Genomic DNA, 19,170 nt, shown 5'->3' with positions numbered 1-19,170 from the left:
CATCATATCACTTCATCACTTTATTTTGTGTGTACTATGCTGATACAATGTTATCACTTTATCAGTTTATCACTTTAAACAATCGCTCACTATACTTAGTTGTACTTATTTTATTTCAATTTATGCGGCTAACTGCACAGTGCATATTGTTGTATATTATATATACCTACGTTAACTGTCATTTTTGTGGCATTGTTGCATTTAGTTACTGTTGTACTTTATTTTAATGTTAGCTTTATCCTATTGTGCTTTGCACTTTGTTGCATTTAGTTACTTGTTTTATTTTTATGCTAGCTTGATTCTTACTCTTGTATTACTTCTCCACTTTTGTATCGCAATTGTTGCACAGCAATTTCCCTCGGGATAAATAAAGCTTCTTGAATCTTGAATCCTAGAACTCATTAAACACATGCACTCTAGGCAACATAACCTGATTTTTAAGTCTCAGAAGTAGAGCAGAAATAATACACAGAACAATTATAATGAACGATTAATTGTTTAAGATATTTTTTAAAGCAAAAGTTGGCTAACTTTACCCAGTTTCAGCCTCTAAATTGTGAGCTTATTTTCTTTCTCTTCTTATAATAGTAAACTGAGTCAGTTTGTTCTGAGCATCTTTTAAAAAACCATTTTCTGACATTTTGTAGAAAAAAACTATTATTAATCAAGTAATTGAGAAAACAATCAGCATATTAATAAAGGATGATGACAATAAATAATGAAAATAATCATTATTTGCAGCCATATATAGATATAACTAAGTGCAATATTTACCTGGAGTATAACTCTAAAAAGAAAAGGAAAAGTAAGTGAAAGTATCTCTAATGTAGCTAAATGTCCTTAGTGTCCTACCACTGGTTACAGGGCCCGTAACACACAGGGGCAGATCTAGAGAAATAATCAATGGGTGGCTAGATGGTGGTATGGAGACTTTAAGGGGGTCACAGAGCTTTATGTTGATTCAATCACAAACAATTACATATACCAATATTTGCTTGGAAAAGCCCCCAAATGAAGATATTTTAAGTAAAAAAATCTAACATTATTGTGGCAGATTAGTAAGGCATTGAAATATCTGAAGGTGGCGATAGAAATCAAGAAATTGTGTTATTTCCAAATCTTCAGAAATTTAAATTTTGACACTGAAATCAAGCTTAAATCACTTAAAATAGATAGTTAACTTAATTTCCAATTTTTCAAGACATTTAACACCAAACTGGGGTGGCAGATGGAGTGGCCAGGCATTTATTACCCTCTAGATCCGCCCCTGGTCTCACCTAACTGCACAACACTATACTTTATTAAGAAATAACAGTGTGAAAGTATCCAATCCTTCAGCTTCTTCTTAATTTTACTGAATCAAAATTAATCTGAAGTAAAGTTAATCAGGTCGTTAGGTCTGTAACTTTTTGGGACCCACTTTCTTTTCTTTTCAGTCAGGCGTCCGCTGAGCCAGCTTACGGGTCTCATTGGAAAAAGTGGGTGGCGTTGTTGTGCGTGTAGGCATGGAGAGGCGCAAAGCGACTGGGCTGCTCCTGTTTCTGATACGATGACAGCTGATTACCGAGCCAGAGCCAGGAGCACGGAGTCCCCTTTTCTACTGTCAACGCGCTTTCTCGACCCTCACGCCACAATAAAGCAGTTCCTGTGGGGGAAATAATGAGCCTGCGCACTGATCCGACGCTGTGGGAGGTGCAGCTTCTTTTTTAAAAAGTTTGGATCGCGGAGGAAAAGAAACTCCACCACCACCACATCACCAAGCTGAAGCAAGTTGGATATCTAGTTTGACTGGATCTAACGGCCTGATCCCGCTTTTCTTTTTCTTTTTTTTCTCATTGGATGTTCAGATACTTTACAGGTAAGAAAAGCAACCCCCCCCCCCAAAAAAAAGCCCACTTATTGCTCCTTATACAGTGCTGGAGGGGAACTAGAAAAAAGACGCCTATCATGAGTACCTGAGAGGAATAACGCTGTATTTTCTCTTTATTAGACTTGATTTGACCGGCTGTGTTACTGCAGTGGTCGGGGGCTGACAGTCGCTTTGGGGCGCACTTTTACACAGGATTTATTCTCTACACACACACACACACACACACACACACACACGTGTCAATACAGAGCCACCAGGCCAACAGACTAATGACGTGAGCTGAATGAGTGATGGCAGTGAACACAAGTGCTACAGACCAAATAATCCCCCCACCCACCCCCGACTGTCTGTCTGTCTGTCTGTCTGTCTGTCTGTCACCTGTGGCCGCTGCTGTCAGTTGTTCCATCATGTGAAAGAGAGAGAGAGAGACCATCACACACACACACACACACACACACACACACACACCATAATTAATATTATGGTCTCATACACGCACGTGCACGTGGTGTGGTGGTCTGGTCACAAGCACTTGATATTTTCTAATCTAACCTATTCTATCCGGTTCTGTTCACTTTAGTTCTACTATGTTATATTCTATTATGTTCTAATATGTTCTGTTATGTTCTATTATATTGTGCTCCACTCTGTTCTCTCTGTTTTTGTTCTGTCACGTTCTGTTCTGTTGAATTATGTTCTGTTCTGTTCTATTGTATTTGTTCATATTGCATTATAAGCTATTCTGTTCTATTCTATTCTGCTCTATTCTATTCTGCTCTGTTCTATTCTGTTATGTTCTATTCTATTTTGTCTGTTCCACTGAATTTTGTTATCTCTATTACACTGATCCACTGATGAAGGAAGTGATGCCTACCACGTTATAAAGGGTAGAGAATGTAGATATGTCATCTCATGCTATATATCATCAAATCTTCCACCCCTACATTGAATAATATGACTTATATTTTCAGATGAAACGTGGTGTGTTGTGTTCACTCCTATTACTTAATCGCATATTATAGTTTGTAATATCAGTGTATGAAATTGTCTGTTCATTCTTCTCTGTTTGCATCGACTCTTTTCTGTTCTGTCAGGTCATATCCTGTACTGACTTCTCTGTTCAGATTTTGATTTTTTTTGCCAGTTCTATTCTATTCTATACTATTTCATTAGTTAATTAGTTTTGCTTGAGCATGTGAAACTGGAGCAGTGTGCAAATGCTCTCTCTCATTAGCACACTGCTCCAGTTAGACATCGATCAGTCAGGCTCAGTAAACAGCAGATCAGACCAGAGTGTGACGACTAAGTGTTGATCTAAACATTACAGCGACTGTGCAGTTTATTTTAAAGACTAAGAAACACACTGTAGTTTACATTATAAGATGTGTGTAGCCTCTGTAGACCTTCAAGCTTTGACAGGAGTCTGTATGAGCTGTCGTTTTTTTGGGGGTTTTTTTTTAGGTATCGTTGACTCAGCCACTTGGCACATGAAGCTGAATTATGTCCAGTTTGTCACTTGTACTGAGTCCAGATTTAGTAGAACAGGCTGCAGTGTGCTGCAAATTCTATGCACACAATGGACCGTAGTTGGGACCTAACTTGCTAGAGCCGACAACCACATACACATTTGTACAGCATGGCTTTTTAAACACAATTATGTCATTAAAGGCAATAAATAGAATATAACCATAATTATTTTAGGAGGAACCTCACAGACACTGCTGACGTATAAAAAGCTAAATATTCTATTAGCACAGTACAGTATGTGTCTTTGCATTTACACGCAGCTTTAGTCACAGAGCTTTGGTTTGACCTTAAATAAAGTTGGAAATCCAATGTAGCAACAGAGTTTAAGATGCAGCCTGTGCCATTGTCGCATTAATCTCCACATCAGTTTAACATCATTCTCCGTGTTTGTTTTCATGTTCTGTCCCACATGTGCATGTTCATAAACAGAGGAAGCGAATGTGTTGTTTCACACTGGCACCCTTTATCCCAGTTTAACGCCTTGAAACACAGTGAAAAGATAGGATATATGCACACAAATATGTAAGTGCTGCTGACAATGTATAAAAAACACCATACAAATACATTTCACCTGAATTGAATACTAAAATGCATATCTTCATACCCTCCATGCAGCAGTCAGGGTATCAGGGTTTTTTTACTCCACCAACACCAGTTTTGTTCTTGCTCTTGTGCTGCAGTGTTAGGAGTTACACTGCTTTACCACTGGCCACACCATAAATGCTTTGTTAGTTTTTTCTTTGCCTGCAGGGATCCACCAATCTCTTTATGTAAAAATGAAAGAGTCAATAACTTGTCCTTTCATGTGTATCAGCTTTGTGCATAACAGTGAACCGTTCTCTTCCTCTGAGTCACATCTGGCAAACCACCTGAAGTCTGCTTCTTTAATCACTATCTGCATTAATCAAGGGTTTCTTTTTCTCTTCTGTCGTCCTGCTTTTGTGTTTTGTGTCTAGTCATGATTTTGGATGCACATAAAACATCCTGCACACTGAATTATTCAACACTTTCAACAGCGTCCTATATCAGCACAGAGAAACTTGAGATGTTTGTGTCAGTTTGCATGTGTTACATATAGTACACCGTGCAGTCGCAGCCGTCCTCGTATATCCAGCGAAACATGTAATTTTGTGTATTACAGCAACCTGGATTATCACTGTGATCATATATGCAGCCATATATACGTACAACGAGCTACAGTGGCAAAACAAAATGTCATGCAGAACAAAATAGAATTAATAAAAGTAACTTGAAGATGCATGGAAAATACATTCTTTGATCCTTTTATGTAATATACTTTTACTTCTCAGACATAAAAAGAAAATGACATTTCTTACATTCTTTGCTGGTAGCAAAGCATTAGTAGCTTGGTTGAATAGGCAAGGAAAGGCGGGATAATTAATTTGATTTGACCTGGATGTGAAAAAGGGGAGGAAGAGTTAAGGGCTGCAAAGAAATGGAAGAAGCGCTAAAAGTAAAAGTTCAGCATGGTAATGGTGATTAAATGATGCATTTGATTTTTGCATTTTCGCCTTTAAGCTTACTGAAGTTAATCTTTTGGGTCACTGTATTATTTTTTTGGTACTTTTTCTTGTATTTATAGACAAAATAGTGGGGTTTCATAAGATTGGACTAAACACACAGATTGGGAGAAAAAGCCACAGGGGAAAGAGAGACTGAGATAAGTTGCAAGAAGACAGACTAAACAAGAGAAGTACACCACCAAGGCTCAGAAATCTGTCCAGTTACTTAGCTGGTCCAATCAGAGTCAAAGTGATACTGGGGTAAATGCCAGATTACTTACAGAAGTAGCAAAAAATGTAGTTCGATAGACATAAAAGGCACTTAAATGCTGTCTACCTTAGCTCATGAACCTTTAGCCACCATATAGTATTTGAATGGGCTTGAGTATCTATATAGTAGGTTGAGTAGTACCAATGACTAGTAAGATAAATAGTAGTTTTATTATCTCATAAAAATGTCTTTGCGTCCACAGCAGTTACAGGCTGGCTATACAAGCCAGGATTCGTGTGTCAGGTAATGGTAAATGATGTGCCCAGGAACATTTCATTTTACTCTCTAGTTTGCAAAGATATGCTGTTGCTGTGTGTTGTGATGTTAGCTAATGGAGCAGGAGAGTTGTGAGTATCTGTCTGGAGCTGGTGCTGGCTCTGGGAAGTAACCCCACATAGCTAACATTAGTTACATTACTTTAGTACATTGTTTGCACTATATCATGGTATTGGTTTTCTCTAGAATTGCTTACCCTGCCTTGCAGAAGCTGGTTTTATGGACCATAGAGTTTTGTTTAGCTTTTTATGCCCTAATAAGCTTTATTTAATCATGTGCCGTTATTGTCACATCCTTGCTTGTTAAGCATATGACCATTTCAAGATCGATTTTGCTGAATTCACTTGCAGCTGATATTGCCAACCTCTAGTCAGTCTCTTTTCCCAACAGTTGATTCACAAAACATATTAAAGAAGTCTACGTTTTCCCATCTTGGCTCTTGTCTCTTGCTGTTAATCTCCTCAATTCACTCTCAATTGTCTAAAAGTTTGGGAATTAGATGGATGGATGGGTTTTTCCGAGAAGAGCACGCTTATTCCACCCTCCATGAATTGATCATGTTTCTGCAGGCATGTCATGATGTGATTCCAAGGGAGAGATCAGTTATGTAACTGCTCATATGCAAACTATTAAGGCTCGGCCATGTTTTAGGGGTGCGGCATATCCTTGGGCACCTCTGGGGTCCTCCTAGGGAAAACCCTCTGTCGTCCAAACAGATCTATGTATCCGTGACAACGCAGCCTCTGCCCTCTGAGCTCAGACTTCTGAGCTGTCCTCCTAGCTGTGGAAATGTTTATGCAAAAGAGCTGTTCCACCCAGTGTGTGTATATATGTGTGTGTGTGTGTGTGTGTGTGTGTGTGTGTGTGTGTGGGTGTGTGTGTCATAAAAACCATTAATATTCAACACGTGTATGCTTGAAAAGGAACAGAGAACAAATGTGCATGTGAAAAGAGTTAGAAAGATAGAAAAAGGGATGAAATGGAGCCTGAAAAATAAGCACATTCCCTTGAGGAATGCCTGTGCGCGTGCCAAACTGCAGAGATGATGGAAAGCAAAGTGAATGAAAATGTGAAGACGAGGGAGGATTTCGAGCTATTGATGAGCCAGAAAGAGTATTTGCAGTCTTTTTCCAAGGACCCACCCAGGGTTTTCCCCTACACTCATGCAGCAGCAGCAACAAGTCATGTAGTTTTTCTCTCTGCTGTTAGAAAAGTTACAATCAGCATTTCTTTACATCTCATAAGAGGTATTTCAGCGATTATAAATAAGTCAGCAAGCAGAGTAGAATCCTCAAATCTCAATATAAACACATTTTGCTTTTTATAAACTACAGTTTTGAAGTCAAAAGATGAAATGGCCTTGTCCTGCTTTGACTCAGCTCTTTGTTAGCCAAGAAGGAAAGTAATTGCTGCTTTGCAGGTCCTGACTTGGCTAACCATGGTTCATTTTATGGCGGCACTGTGTTTGGACAACCCTCCCAGTGTGTCATATGTTTCACCTGCAGCCAGCAGAAGGTAGAGGCTGCAGTGAGTTTCATCGTAAATTGTAAAGTTCAAGTTCTGTAAGGCAAAGAACACAACAGACATTTGTTTAATCTGTATGAAAATAGAAGTGTTAGAGAGAGAAGTTGTCGTCAGAAAGTCTCTGCTCCTGAACAAGAAATAGTCTGGCACATAACCCCCCCCTTCCTTCACAATGAACCTAATTGAACATTAAATCAAATGTTGAAAGAAAATTGAAATGCTTCTCTTTTAAAGCTACAATCAAGGAAGGTTTCTGTCTTATGGTGGACCACACTTGATGCTGGAACTGATACGTCACCCTAACCACAGAAGTCAGCATTCTGTTTGCACTATTTTAAATAAGAGGAACAGTCCTTCCTGTCTGTTGATGTAAACAATTGGAATTGTTTGCGGCCTCGTGACAAAGCAGACTTTGTTTCTCCTAGAGTGATTGTTTGTGTACAGTACAGTACATCTGCATGCTTTCTCAACCATCTCTGCGTATGTGTTTAGTGTTTGCATGTTTGAGTGGAACGGGACGTATTTGCCAAATATTTCAACTGAGTTTTTGCGTCTTTAGGCATTTGACTCAGCTTGCCAGATGTGTTCTTTTTATCCAGCTGGCTGAGGCCACGTAGTGCTGCCTCATCAACTTGAAATGCACTTTAAAGCCAGACTGCTCTCTTCACTGTCCTGCCTTTACTTGTTGTTCAGAGCAATAACATTGGGACACAATGTGGTCCCACACTGCACATTAATGTTTAGAGTTTTTATAGAGAGGAGGATTGCCTTTATGAGATAGGTAACAGATGAGATGAACTGCAAATTCTGGGAGTTTGGGATGGCCACAATGCCGTAAAAGGCCCTGGGCTGCATTTGAATCTAGAAAATGACAGGGTTTGTGGATTAGAGCTGCAACTAGATGCAGCTATTTTAAGTAATTCATCAAGAAAAATGCCAGACATTTCCTAGTTACAACTTCTTAAATTGTGAGGATTTGTTACTTTTCTTTGTCTTATGTGATAATAAACTGAATATTTTTGGTTGGATACAATTTGGGGATTTTTGGACACTTTATAGACCAAACATATAATTAGGATTAGACCACCAAACCAGAAAGCACCAATTTCATGTGGATTTTACTTGTATATTGTTTGACAAATTATTTATCAGTCACAGAGCATAAAGTTTTATGTTGGCTCAGATTTCAACCATTTTAGCCAATTATGACTTTTATTTATAACTGCTTAACTAATTACATTTTATCTGTAAAGAAGGAGAAAAAAAAGGAAAAAACTCATATCTAAATTGGTTATGTCATCACGCCACAGGGGGTCTCTGAGGCACAGACTCCCTAAACAGATGGTTAGGGAACCACATGACTTGTGTTGACAACTGTCAGCCACACAGAGCCTTCTCATTCTCCCCCTCCTCGCCCCCCTGCCATCACATGTGCTGAAAGACTAGACGGTCAAAAGAAAAGCAACAGATGTCCCACAGTTTTTAATATCCAGAACCGTCCACTGGCCGCTCACCTGTTTTTGGTGAGGTTGTTTTTTCGAGATGAATGCGTTTTGGTGGACTCAGCATTCTGGATGGGAGCGCAACAGAGCGAGTCCCCAGTAAACAGCCGGTATCAAAAGACATCAGCTGTCACCCAGCCCACTCTAGAGGATTCTACCAGTCTGTGTGTGTGTTTGTGTGTGTGTTGACATCCACGCACAGGCACGTGCCAGTCTGCCCCTTTAGTATATCTGAATAGGATGAATGGCACATTGGCCGTGCATGAGTGTGAGCCTCGTCCTGGCAGGCAGACAGATAATGAGGCAGCGGCTTCATTGTTGGCATCAGATGACCCTGTTCAATAAAAGGTACAGGCAGTCAGCAGATCCCACTTCCTCCACTCTGTACCCACAGTAACGGTGTTACTGCTGTACCTGCAGAGAAAGAGACAAACTTGAGATGCCTTGCAGCAATGGTAAAGGTGGACCAGTTAGGACTGTCCTACAGTTATAATTATGCACGGTATATAGAGCTGAAAGATTCAAGGAAACTAATCACAATTTTTCTTACTGATATTGCAATTATTTTCTATAAATTATAGCCTTGTAAAGAATATGACAGTACCAAACTTTATCACCAACTTACCTTGTCTCTACATCAGTAGTAGCCTATTACATAAAATAATGAAGATGCTTGTTGTTGAGGTCCCGCATGTTGTTTTTTTTTTAAACTAGTTGGATAGAGAAAAGCTCAGTTTTTATAGAAAATAAACTCACAGAATGAACGTTAATTAACAACAAGAGTACGGTAAATCTGCCTTGCAGATCTGTCATTATATCCTATGAAATGATCTGTTGCTGTTTTTAACTATCAAATGTTACAGCTTGTTACAGACTGTTAATTATGTAAGTTACAACATAAATTGTGGCTCTTGCAATTTGAAAATTGCAGTCTGTTTTGGGTTAGATTTTCAGCCCCAAACGGCATATCATAATTTTTTCTAAATTAGATATCATCTGCCAGAGGGGCTACAACAAACAGTTATTTCCATTATTGACAAATCAGGTGATTACTTTTTTCAAAAAATTGCAAAAAATGCTCCCAGAGCCCAATGCGATGGTTTGTTTTGTCCAACCAATAGTTTAAAATCCAAATATATCGGATTTAAAATGATGTATCACAGAGAACAGCAGCAAATCTTTGAGAAAAAGAGGATGGATATTTTAAAAGATGAATCGAAATTCATTTGCTATCAGTCAATTAGACGTTTCATCACTATTGCCAACCACTGTCAGCTACAGTGGACATATGACACAGGACAGTGAGCAGCACGACATCAGTGTTCAATTAAATGCTCTAAAGGTTTTGTAGACTTTATGAAAGGTGGTAAAACTGGTGGTTGCCATTTTTATGTGATCTTTCTTTTGATAATAACCCATCAGGCGGATGTAAATGTCATAAAGGACTGTAACGTGGTCTGTCTGCACTGTTTGATGTCATTGTGTTTGAGTATTCTCAGTAGCTTTTGGTTTCATTTTTTTGCATGCTGCTGTTATAGGTAAGCATACAGTGCTCTAGTTAGCCTTACAGTGCAATTTTACTTTCATTTTTACCAATAATTACTTTTCAGACTACATTTATAAATGAATTAGATGTAATCACGTTCATGTAGATTGGTCTACATAATCAGTTTGCATTAATTGGAGTGAAAAGACAAATGTTTTGCTTTTGACATTGAGACAACATGGAAGCCTTTCTCACTACTGCTCACTTAAGCAATTTACAGCAGACTCTCCATCACATGCTTATCCTTGTTTAAATTGCATCTAATGCGATCAGTTACGTTACACGCAGCAGCAACACACAAGCACAGATAGTTTAGTAAAGAGTGATGATGGTTCCAGAGCCATGTCTCAGGTCACACAGTTGGTGCTTTGTCCCACTGTCAGCTGTGAAGTGTGAGTACATATACAGTGTGTGTGTGTGTGTGTGTGTGTGTGTGTGTGTGTGTGTGCAGCTGTTGATTTAGCTGTCTGTCGTAATCCTGTTACTTTCTCCAGGACGGTGCCAAGTGGCACACACTAGTCCCAGTTACCCCTTCCCATTCACCCCATCTCCTCTGAAAAGAAGCTCTCAGTGCCCAGTGTTCTTGCATTATCAGTGTTATTGAAGCGGTAGACAACTTAAGATTCTTTCTAAAATTATGCGTTTAGGACCCAATATTGAGGGACTACATTGAGTTTAAAATAAATAAAAAATAACAACCCTAAGATGCGGAATGTTTTTTTTCTTTACTGGTAAAATAGTTTTCTCTGTTGTCAGGAGTTTGTTCCAGGATACTTAGTCATGATCAGAGTCCCATTGCTTATCAAGACCTCATAAATCCTAATAGAAGAGACACACCTGTTTAAGTTTTGTTATGAAGCCCTTTCAGTGTGTGAAATGCCCCTTGTACTTTTCCAAGACGTGTTCTGCTGTGGTGTGTAAGCAGTAAACATAGTCCATTTCTTTGATGAACTCTGAGGAGGAGAATCTTGTGGAGGAGGTGGCTTCTTGTAAAAATATACATTGTTTTTTTGTGTGCATTTCTAAAAAGATGCCTTCCATTGAAATCAATCTGGGAAAGTCTGGCACTGGTACACTGCCAGTGTGGTTTTCTCCAGACACGCATGCTACTCCTGAAGTGATCTCGGTTTTCCCTCCCTTTTTTTTTTCTCAAATCCAAACAAAATGGTCTTCAGCTGGAGAGGCTGTGAGTCAGAAGTAGACTCAAAGCACAGACATGCACCGTATGTTTTTTACAATGAGAGGAAAATGAAGAAAGTTATTTACGCGTGTTTTACTTCCTTTTACATTTATTTTGGCGATGTGAAACTTGTTGGTGTTTTGGTATTTGCAGAAGAGAGGAGAGATATGTATGCTGTGTGTATAATGTATGTTCAGATTTTTGTATTGTGCATCAGCAAGATCCTTAATTAATGCTTGCAGCTGTTTAATTTAATTTGTGCAGTGTAAATGTGATATTGGCCTACAAAGTGAAGCATGAACAGAATCAGCTGGATAGAAATTGAAACTAATTACTCTTGTCCTCAGTTAAATAGGCTGAGACACGTTTGAAGTAGTGCTGGGCCTTAGTAGTGATGATCAGACATTAAACTAGATATTATCGAGGAGGGTTTTGTTATGTAATATCATGTGGAAGCTTAGCATTGTGTTATGCTGATTCAGTTTCACCTCCTGTGCACTGCCGAGGTGCCCTTGAGCAAGGCAACCTAACCCCAAAACCTGCTCATGGGGCGCTGTTAACGTTGCAGCCCCATCACTCCACCATCTCTCTCCCCTTTGCATGTCCACAAGTGCATGAAGTTTGCATTTCAGCCTGTGTGTGTGTGTGTGAATGTATGTGTGTGTGTGTGTGTGTGTGTGTGTGTGTGTGTGTGTGTGTGTGTGTGTGTGTGTGTGTGTGTGTGTGTGTGTGTGTGTATATATATATAAAAAGAGTGAAAAGAACAATTTCCCCTAGGGGATCAATAAAGTATATCTTCTAAAGGCAGCAGTGCAGCTAAATAACACATTCACCTGTTTAGTGTGTACTAAACCTATGGCAGTTGAGATAATAAGACTAAGCACACTGAGGCTGCACAGTGGTGCTTTGAGCTAAATGCTAATGTAAGCAATGGAAACATGCTGATGTTTAGCAGGTGTAATGTTAACCTTGATCACAGCTTTAGTTGAGTGTGTTAGCATGTTAACATTTGCTAATTGGCATTAAACATAAAATAATCCAGAGGCTGATTTTAGTTCATAAAGTCATAAAAGCAAAGCAAATTTAAATTTTGACCTGATGATGGCAGTCATTAAAATGTATCCTCTACAGACCATGAATGTCTGTATGTAATTTCATGGAAAATCATTTAAAAAGTTGAGATATTTTAGTTTTGGGCCAACTCAGCCCTGCTTACACTGTACTGTCACTTAACAGACACACAGTTAATGAAGTGTTTATGTGGTTATTCATGTGGCACTAAATCATTTTAGTATCTGCTATTTGCATGTCTTGGCGGAAGCACAACATTTGTTTTGTATCTTTTAAAGGAACCAGAATGATTCAGCACTTTTTTTCTTTTACATTTACAATGTCAAACTTTAATTAAATTATATTCACGTGTCGGCCGTCCTGTGTTTTGTAATTGTAAAATTAAAACTACTGTATGGGACCACAGCGTCACTGGAAAACGAAACTTTTTCCAGTCAGCTTGGTTTGACATCTGCCAGAGCAGGGTGTAAAAGTCACCAAGCACAGAGACACTGACACACTGACAGACCCATAAATAACACTAAGGAGCTTGCCTGGCTGGCTCAGATCTAAGGATTAACTTCAAGAAAGCTGCAGCAGCCCAGTGACTCTTTGCAGGTCCTGGCACTGCAGTCAGGTGGGTGAGAGGTTTCTGGGTGTTGGTTGTAAGCTCAGCTGTGGTTGGCAGGCCGGAGTTGACAAGGTGCACAGAGTCAAGTGGTGGAAAGTGGTACATTTAATACATGTACTACTGTTGGTTTCAACAACATTAAGTTTGAGGTCAGTTGACGTTGATATCATCAGTCTAAACAAGTGATGTGCAAAGAAGATTGCATTCACACCACCACGAAGACAAGAAAAGAGGTCTGATGTCATTTTTGATGTCCTGTTAGATTAAGACATTGAGAAAGCAATAGCAAGCTTCAGTTTAATTACTCTTTAGTTTCACTGCTGTCTCTTCAATAGACAGCAGTATAGGTTGTAGACATTTAGAGAAATCTTTGAGAAACGTAACAATACCACTGCCATCCATTAGAAGTCATTAGTTATTTAGATCATGGTTTAATTAATTTACATTTGCCATAAAATATCAAAAAATCTATTTATAATATAAAACGTACTGTGAATTTCCAGTAAATTAGAATTTCAAAAACAGCATATCGTTTTGTAAACTTTATTTGTCTGTCCTGTCACACTGAGAAGAAAACCCTTATTTTATTTGTGATGAGCTGTCAGAAAGGCAGCACAGTCTCGCTTGGTGTCCTGGAGAGCTTTTTTTACTCTTAACTTGACAAATTAGAGTGCCTGAGAGAGATGAGTTATCTTTATTTACTTCTTATCTGCCAAACCCACAAATTCAGTCATTCCTGTTGAGACCTTCCTCCTAAGATGTGTGTCTCTTTACAGGGATCTGTTTTATAAAATGAGAGAGGTGAGGCTGTGAATTGTTGCGTAGATCATTATCACTCACTGTTTCGTGGAAACCATTCCTCCAAGATGGCTGATACATGTTCACCTGTGTGCATGTCAGGACATGTTTAATTTGCCATGGTGTCTGCCTCGCAGGCATTGTTTCATTTCAGCCAGAGGATAAGCAAAAAGATGAGTTGAGTATGCTTCATGTTGGTCAGCCTGCTATATTTTGATATTCCATCACATTTTATTATTTAAATAAAATGGATTAGATGAATGCACAATAACAAAACATGAACAACAACATGGCCTCTGTTTCATTCAGTAAACGGATACACAGGCTGTTTGTGCTCATTGCCTGCTGTGTTGTTTAGCCTCTACTTGGACACTTCCCATCGGCTTGTATTAGTTAATGCCTTGGCTTGGGTTTCACTGTGGCTTTAACACTATGTGGGGTTGAGTTCACAACCTACTTCACCGAACAGTGACCACTAACGGCTTTTTGTTAAGCAAAGCAGTACAGCTTAACCTTCACCGAGAAGCAACCGCCTGCACATACGCACACACTCACATATTCAGTGTTGTTTTCTTTCTTCTGTTAATGTTGGTCATTTGTCCCCTCTATCTGCCTCCACAACGACGTCCAGGATAACCTGAGCCACGTCTCCCCCCAGAGACAGTGGCACTGAACTGAGCTAGAGCCCTGTTCCCCCCCCGGCTTCATCGGCCCACTTAACAGAGGCCCCATTGACTGTGGCAAACTACAGCCCTCTTCTCTCATTTCCCATCCCTTTCAGCGTGTCCATCCCCACCTGTGGTTAGTCTGTCTCCAGATAATGATACACAAGGGCTGGTGAAGCACATATTAAATGCATTTTTTTGTGTTGTGTAGTGTGTGTTTACTCATTTTGCTGATAATTAAAACAGTCAAGAGATTGAGCACCAATTTGAATAATCTAAGTTTTACGTGCCTGAAAGTGATGGATTTCCAAGTATACGGCTTCCTCTCACAAGCATAATTTTGATCCCATTTGTGCATATTTTTAGGCCAATCATCAGCAATTGCAAACACATGCCATGTCAGAAGTGAACACACACACACACACACACACACACACACACACACACACACACACACACACACACACACACACACACACAGAAAAACGTGTGAAATTACACCCATTCAAAAGCTCCACTCTAAAATGAGATACAATATCATAAGAACTCATATTTTTATTGCGTTGCATGAAAGAAGCAAGCTTATATTGGTGACTGGAAAGTGTAAGAGTGATTGTGTTAAGAGGCACAAAGGTCAGAGATATACAGTAGACGGTAGAAATACTTGACCTACATGTCTGTGTGATATAAAATGTCTTAAGCTATTGCATCTGCCCCCAGAATACACTGAGCTCTGGTCACTGTACACACCAACCCTGTGTTTCCTCATGAGAACGCAGAGAAACAGGAGAAGGATAGAAGAGTGTTGAGGAATGTCCTTCAGCCTTCTTAAGTACAGCTCGCTCTTTTTTGCTTTTCTCGGTCTTTTCTCTCTGCTTTTTATTGTAGGTTTCTCACGCTCTCACTTCCCCTTTCATTTGGTGTTGTTTCAGGAAAGCTCACTCTGTGAGGCATTTGTTGATTTGTATGGTGAGGATTTTGAATAGCAGCAGTGTGCCTTAAACTGAGACACATTCCCTCATGGGAATGACCTGCATCCTGATATTTTCTTATTAAAGTTTTGCCCTTTTAGCATTTTGTTTTTAAATCTTCATGCATTTTTATAATATAACAGTGTGGGAATTATCTCTTAATCTCTCTCTTTTTTTTACCTCTATAGGTTATGAGTAATGGAAGCAGGATCGGTGGTGCGTGCCGTGTTCGAGTTTCTCCCCAGCGTCTCCGAAGAGCTGCCCCTTTTCACTGGTGATGTCATCGAGGTGCTCAGTGTCCTGGATGAGTTCTGGTTGCTTGGTAACAAAGATGGCGTCACAGGTAAGATGTCAGGGGTCAGTATTACTATAAATAGACCTATATAGTTGAACATTTATGCACTTTGTTTACCACAAATAACTTAAGCCTAATGGAAAAACTACACGTCTAATCTAATTCTAATAATTCTAATAATTGATGACTGGTTCATTTCCTCCCCACATTTTGTAATGCATTACAGTGTAAGATAGTGTAATGATTACACTATCTGTCCAGTACAGGCCACTGGGAGAGTAAGGTGGAAGGGTTTGAGGGGTGCAGGGGATTAACAATTAAACATTTTTGCCCTTAAACATATCTGGTAATTGAGAATAATCAAAACGGTTGTAAAGTATTGCAGATCTTTCATAAATAAGTTCTTCATCACTTGATGTTCACTTGCACATCTTGCAGAGGAAACAGCGAAGGATCACAATGCATTCTGGGCAAGATGTGACCCTGAAGCGTACATCATTGTTCTCTCGCTCTCTCAGCCCTTGAAGAGTCAAGCTTACAGAAATCCACTCAAGTTTTCCAAGACTTGAACATCACTTAAGATGACAAGGGGATTCCCTCATAGGGGAAGTGCAGATGGGAACTCAGTGTGGGCTTGCTAAACTGCTCCTGGAAAACACAAATGATATCAATACATTAATGGCATGACTTCCCTGGAAAGATGAAAATCCCCTTTGTGACATTAACATATACTCCAGATATTTTAATTTGTTTTTGACCGCTGCAAAACTCCCAAAAAGAGAGCAATGTGTAGCCTGTAGATCTTTGTCTTCATTTTTTTTTCAGTACCAAGTAGTACCTGAACTGGTCCTGGTAGTGATTTTGAAAATAGCACACAAAAGTACACACTTCTGCAAATGATAAAATTAGGATGATTTGCATGACTGCATCCGGATAACATCTGTGAGTCACTGTTGTCATTGTCTTGAGGTAACAGAAGTATCAGGCATGTAGTAGGAGATGCTTTTCATTTTCATTGTGTTCACTGTAGTCATCCAATTGTGTTCTTCCTCTGTCTCCTGTCTACAGGTCAATTTCCCAGCACCTTTGTGGAAGAGGTTACCATTCCTAGCACCAAGCCTGGAGACAGGCTGTATGTGTGCATCAATGATTTCAGCTCAGCAGAGCCGGGCAACCTGTCCCTTAAAAGAGGTACGGACGTACTGCATGCAGACGATAAGGATGTATGAATCACTCCTAGTCATAAAAGCCGAGGCCTTTTGTCAGAGGCACGGGATACTGGATGTAACTGGGTGTAACACAAGCCAAACACTGTTTTAAGTGGTACTGCTTTTAACTCTAATGGGTCATGTTTTCTCACTTAGCTTAACGCTACATGTTGATGTCGCTGTGCTCAGGTAAATTGTTGGTTTTGTGTTGTAGTGTAGTTGTGTGTTGGACATTGTGACTGATGCCTTGTCTCCACTGCCACAAACTGGGACTAAAGCACTCAATCTTAATAGTAGCATGTATCGTACTAATAACTGTGCAACAAAATTAGTGAAAAACATAATTCTTTATGCAAATCATACTGTAACAAAGCAAGCACTGAGTGCATTGACCATAGTGTATGGAGACAAGGCATGGTTTTCCTTGATGGCATCCTCTTAGAAAGTTAATCTTACTTGTGTGTATGGTATTTATATGGTAAACTAAGACGGTCCAGTCATTTCAAAACATAAACAACCTAAGACCTACAAACAAGTAACAAACCTGTATGTCACGCTGCTGTAACGTCGGGTGGAGCTTCTCTAGAAAATTGATTCAGGAAGAAGGCAAAGGTCACTTTGTGCACCCACAGGAAATGTCTAAAGACAAGTTAGAACTGATGCCATGAGGTATGAGTAAGATGTAAAGAAACCCCACATACATACTACGTTCACATTCAGCTTCAGCGTCAGCAGGTTTGCTTCTGATTTCGTTTTATTTGGTTTCTAGTTTGTACATTTACACTGCTTTGTTTAAAGTATTAAAGTAGCAAAATGGAATTCAGTTATTTTCTTCCTGTTTTTACATTTTTCATTTTGTGGAGTCAGTAAGATAAAATTGAATTGTAGATTATGGCAGTTTATTGTGCCCCCATCGAAAGTCCAATTATTAATTTGTCTTTAAAGACCCTTATAATGCACAAATGTGAAAATTCTTGCTTGCAGTAAATCTTTGATTTTCAGATAAGCTAATAAGTAATACATCTACACCTAACCCTTCGCAGGTCACTGTTCTCTTGAGCAAATCATAAAGACCTCTCTACGTTGTTAATTAACCTCAGTAGAAAATTAATTGCTACAGCGCCACATAACAATGACACTTTACCTACACACAAAGTGACTTTCCAAAACTCCCCACTAGATGTCCCCAGAGCCTAACTGAAACCTGCACAGACTGTCTTCAGTTGACTTTTTATTTCATTTTCATATTCTTGAATTGTCTCAAATGGTTACATTAGTTGTTGTTTTTTCTGGTTTGTCAGTCACAACATTCTCAGGCACTGATGTTTGCAGAGATCTTTTACATCGGTAAAACTTTTTATTCTCTTTTTTTAATGTTATTAGGATTGTAGTTATAGCTGTAGTAGTTGAAGTATTGAGAATTGAACTGTGCATTAAAAGTTGATTTTAACAAAATAATATTTTAAATCAAATAATTAATCCATAATTAATTCAGTGTCCCTTTATCATACATACATATTTCTTATTTGATTTTGATTCAACCCAAATTTAATCAACAACAATATTCCAGTATGTTTTTGTATTGTAATAGCTAAATAACACTTCCTGGATCATAGGAAACATAGGAAACAGTCTTAACTGGCCATTTGAGAGTCAAAATGTTCATTTCCAGTATGAATTTCCATGGCCCCCATTGGCTGTGTGCCAGTTTTGGTCCCAGACACAATGGGAGGTGGAGCCGCAGGTCTTTGGAATGCGACCCTCATGACTTCTGGCTGACCAGTTAGATTCCTGACTCTCCAGATACATTAGCAGCAGTGCTGACCCTAGTACAGTTATAAGGAATGCAACAATAAAGGTTATCTAAAATGACTCAATAAATTACTCAGATACAATGGGACCAGCACTACCTGAATGTAGACAGAGATTTTGAGAAAAATGTCTGAAATAGCTGGTACTATACTCTTCTAATTCCATTCAGGTTATATCAAGTCAATTTAGTTCAGTTCAATTTAGTTGATTATTATCCCAGTATTTAGTACTTGCTTATATATTTGCACACCATTCCGACTTGAATATTGCATAGTGTATGTACTTTAATTTATAGTCTTATATTTTCTATTATATTTTGTAATAATTTATAATTTATTATTATTGTACTCTCTTTTGCACTACTTTGCCCTATGCTGTTGTGTCAATCTTGAATTTCTCCTAAGGGGGATCAATAAAGGAACATCTTAGCTTATCTTATCCCCACCAGTGTGCAGTATGCAGAAAAACCCCCAAAACAAATCACGTACCTAATCCAGGAACACCTGTCGGCTGCCCCGTAC

The 19,170-nt window shown here is 39.0% G+C and overlaps 1 protein-coding gene across 4 annotated transcripts in view; it reads left to right on the top strand.

The window, feature by feature from the left end:
• The first annotated feature begins 1,503 nt into the window (after positions 1 to 1,503).
• The window catches only part of dnmbp (dynamin binding protein), a 47,640-nt gene continuing 29,973 nt past the window's right edge, over positions 1,504 to 19,170 (top strand). For 2 of the 4 annotated variants that reach the window (XM_051417573.1, XM_051417572.1), the window contains exons 1-3: positions 1,504 to 1,858; positions 15,523 to 15,677; positions 16,698 to 16,820. In XM_051417573.1, the coding sequence (XP_051273533.1) occupies positions 15,533 to 15,677; positions 16,698 to 16,820 (268 nt within the window). In that variant the 5' untranslated portion in view covers positions 1,504 to 1,858; positions 15,523 to 15,532. Of the gene's footprint in view, positions 1,859 to 15,522; positions 15,678 to 16,697; positions 16,821 to 16,993; positions 17,027 to 18,138; positions 18,185 to 19,170 lie in introns of those variants that run through there. The other 2 variants (XM_051417576.1, XM_051417575.1) reach the window with 2 other exon arrangements.

Source organism: Dicentrarchus labrax, unplaced genomic scaffold (genome assembly GCF_905237075.1).
Source record: "Dicentrarchus labrax unplaced genomic scaffold, dlabrax2021, whole genome shotgun sequence".
NCBI lineage: Eukaryota > Metazoa > Chordata > Actinopteri > Moronidae > Dicentrarchus > Dicentrarchus labrax.
The sequence above is the reverse complement of the archived record's forward strand: the minus strand, read 5'-3'. Positions and strand labels throughout refer to the sequence as shown.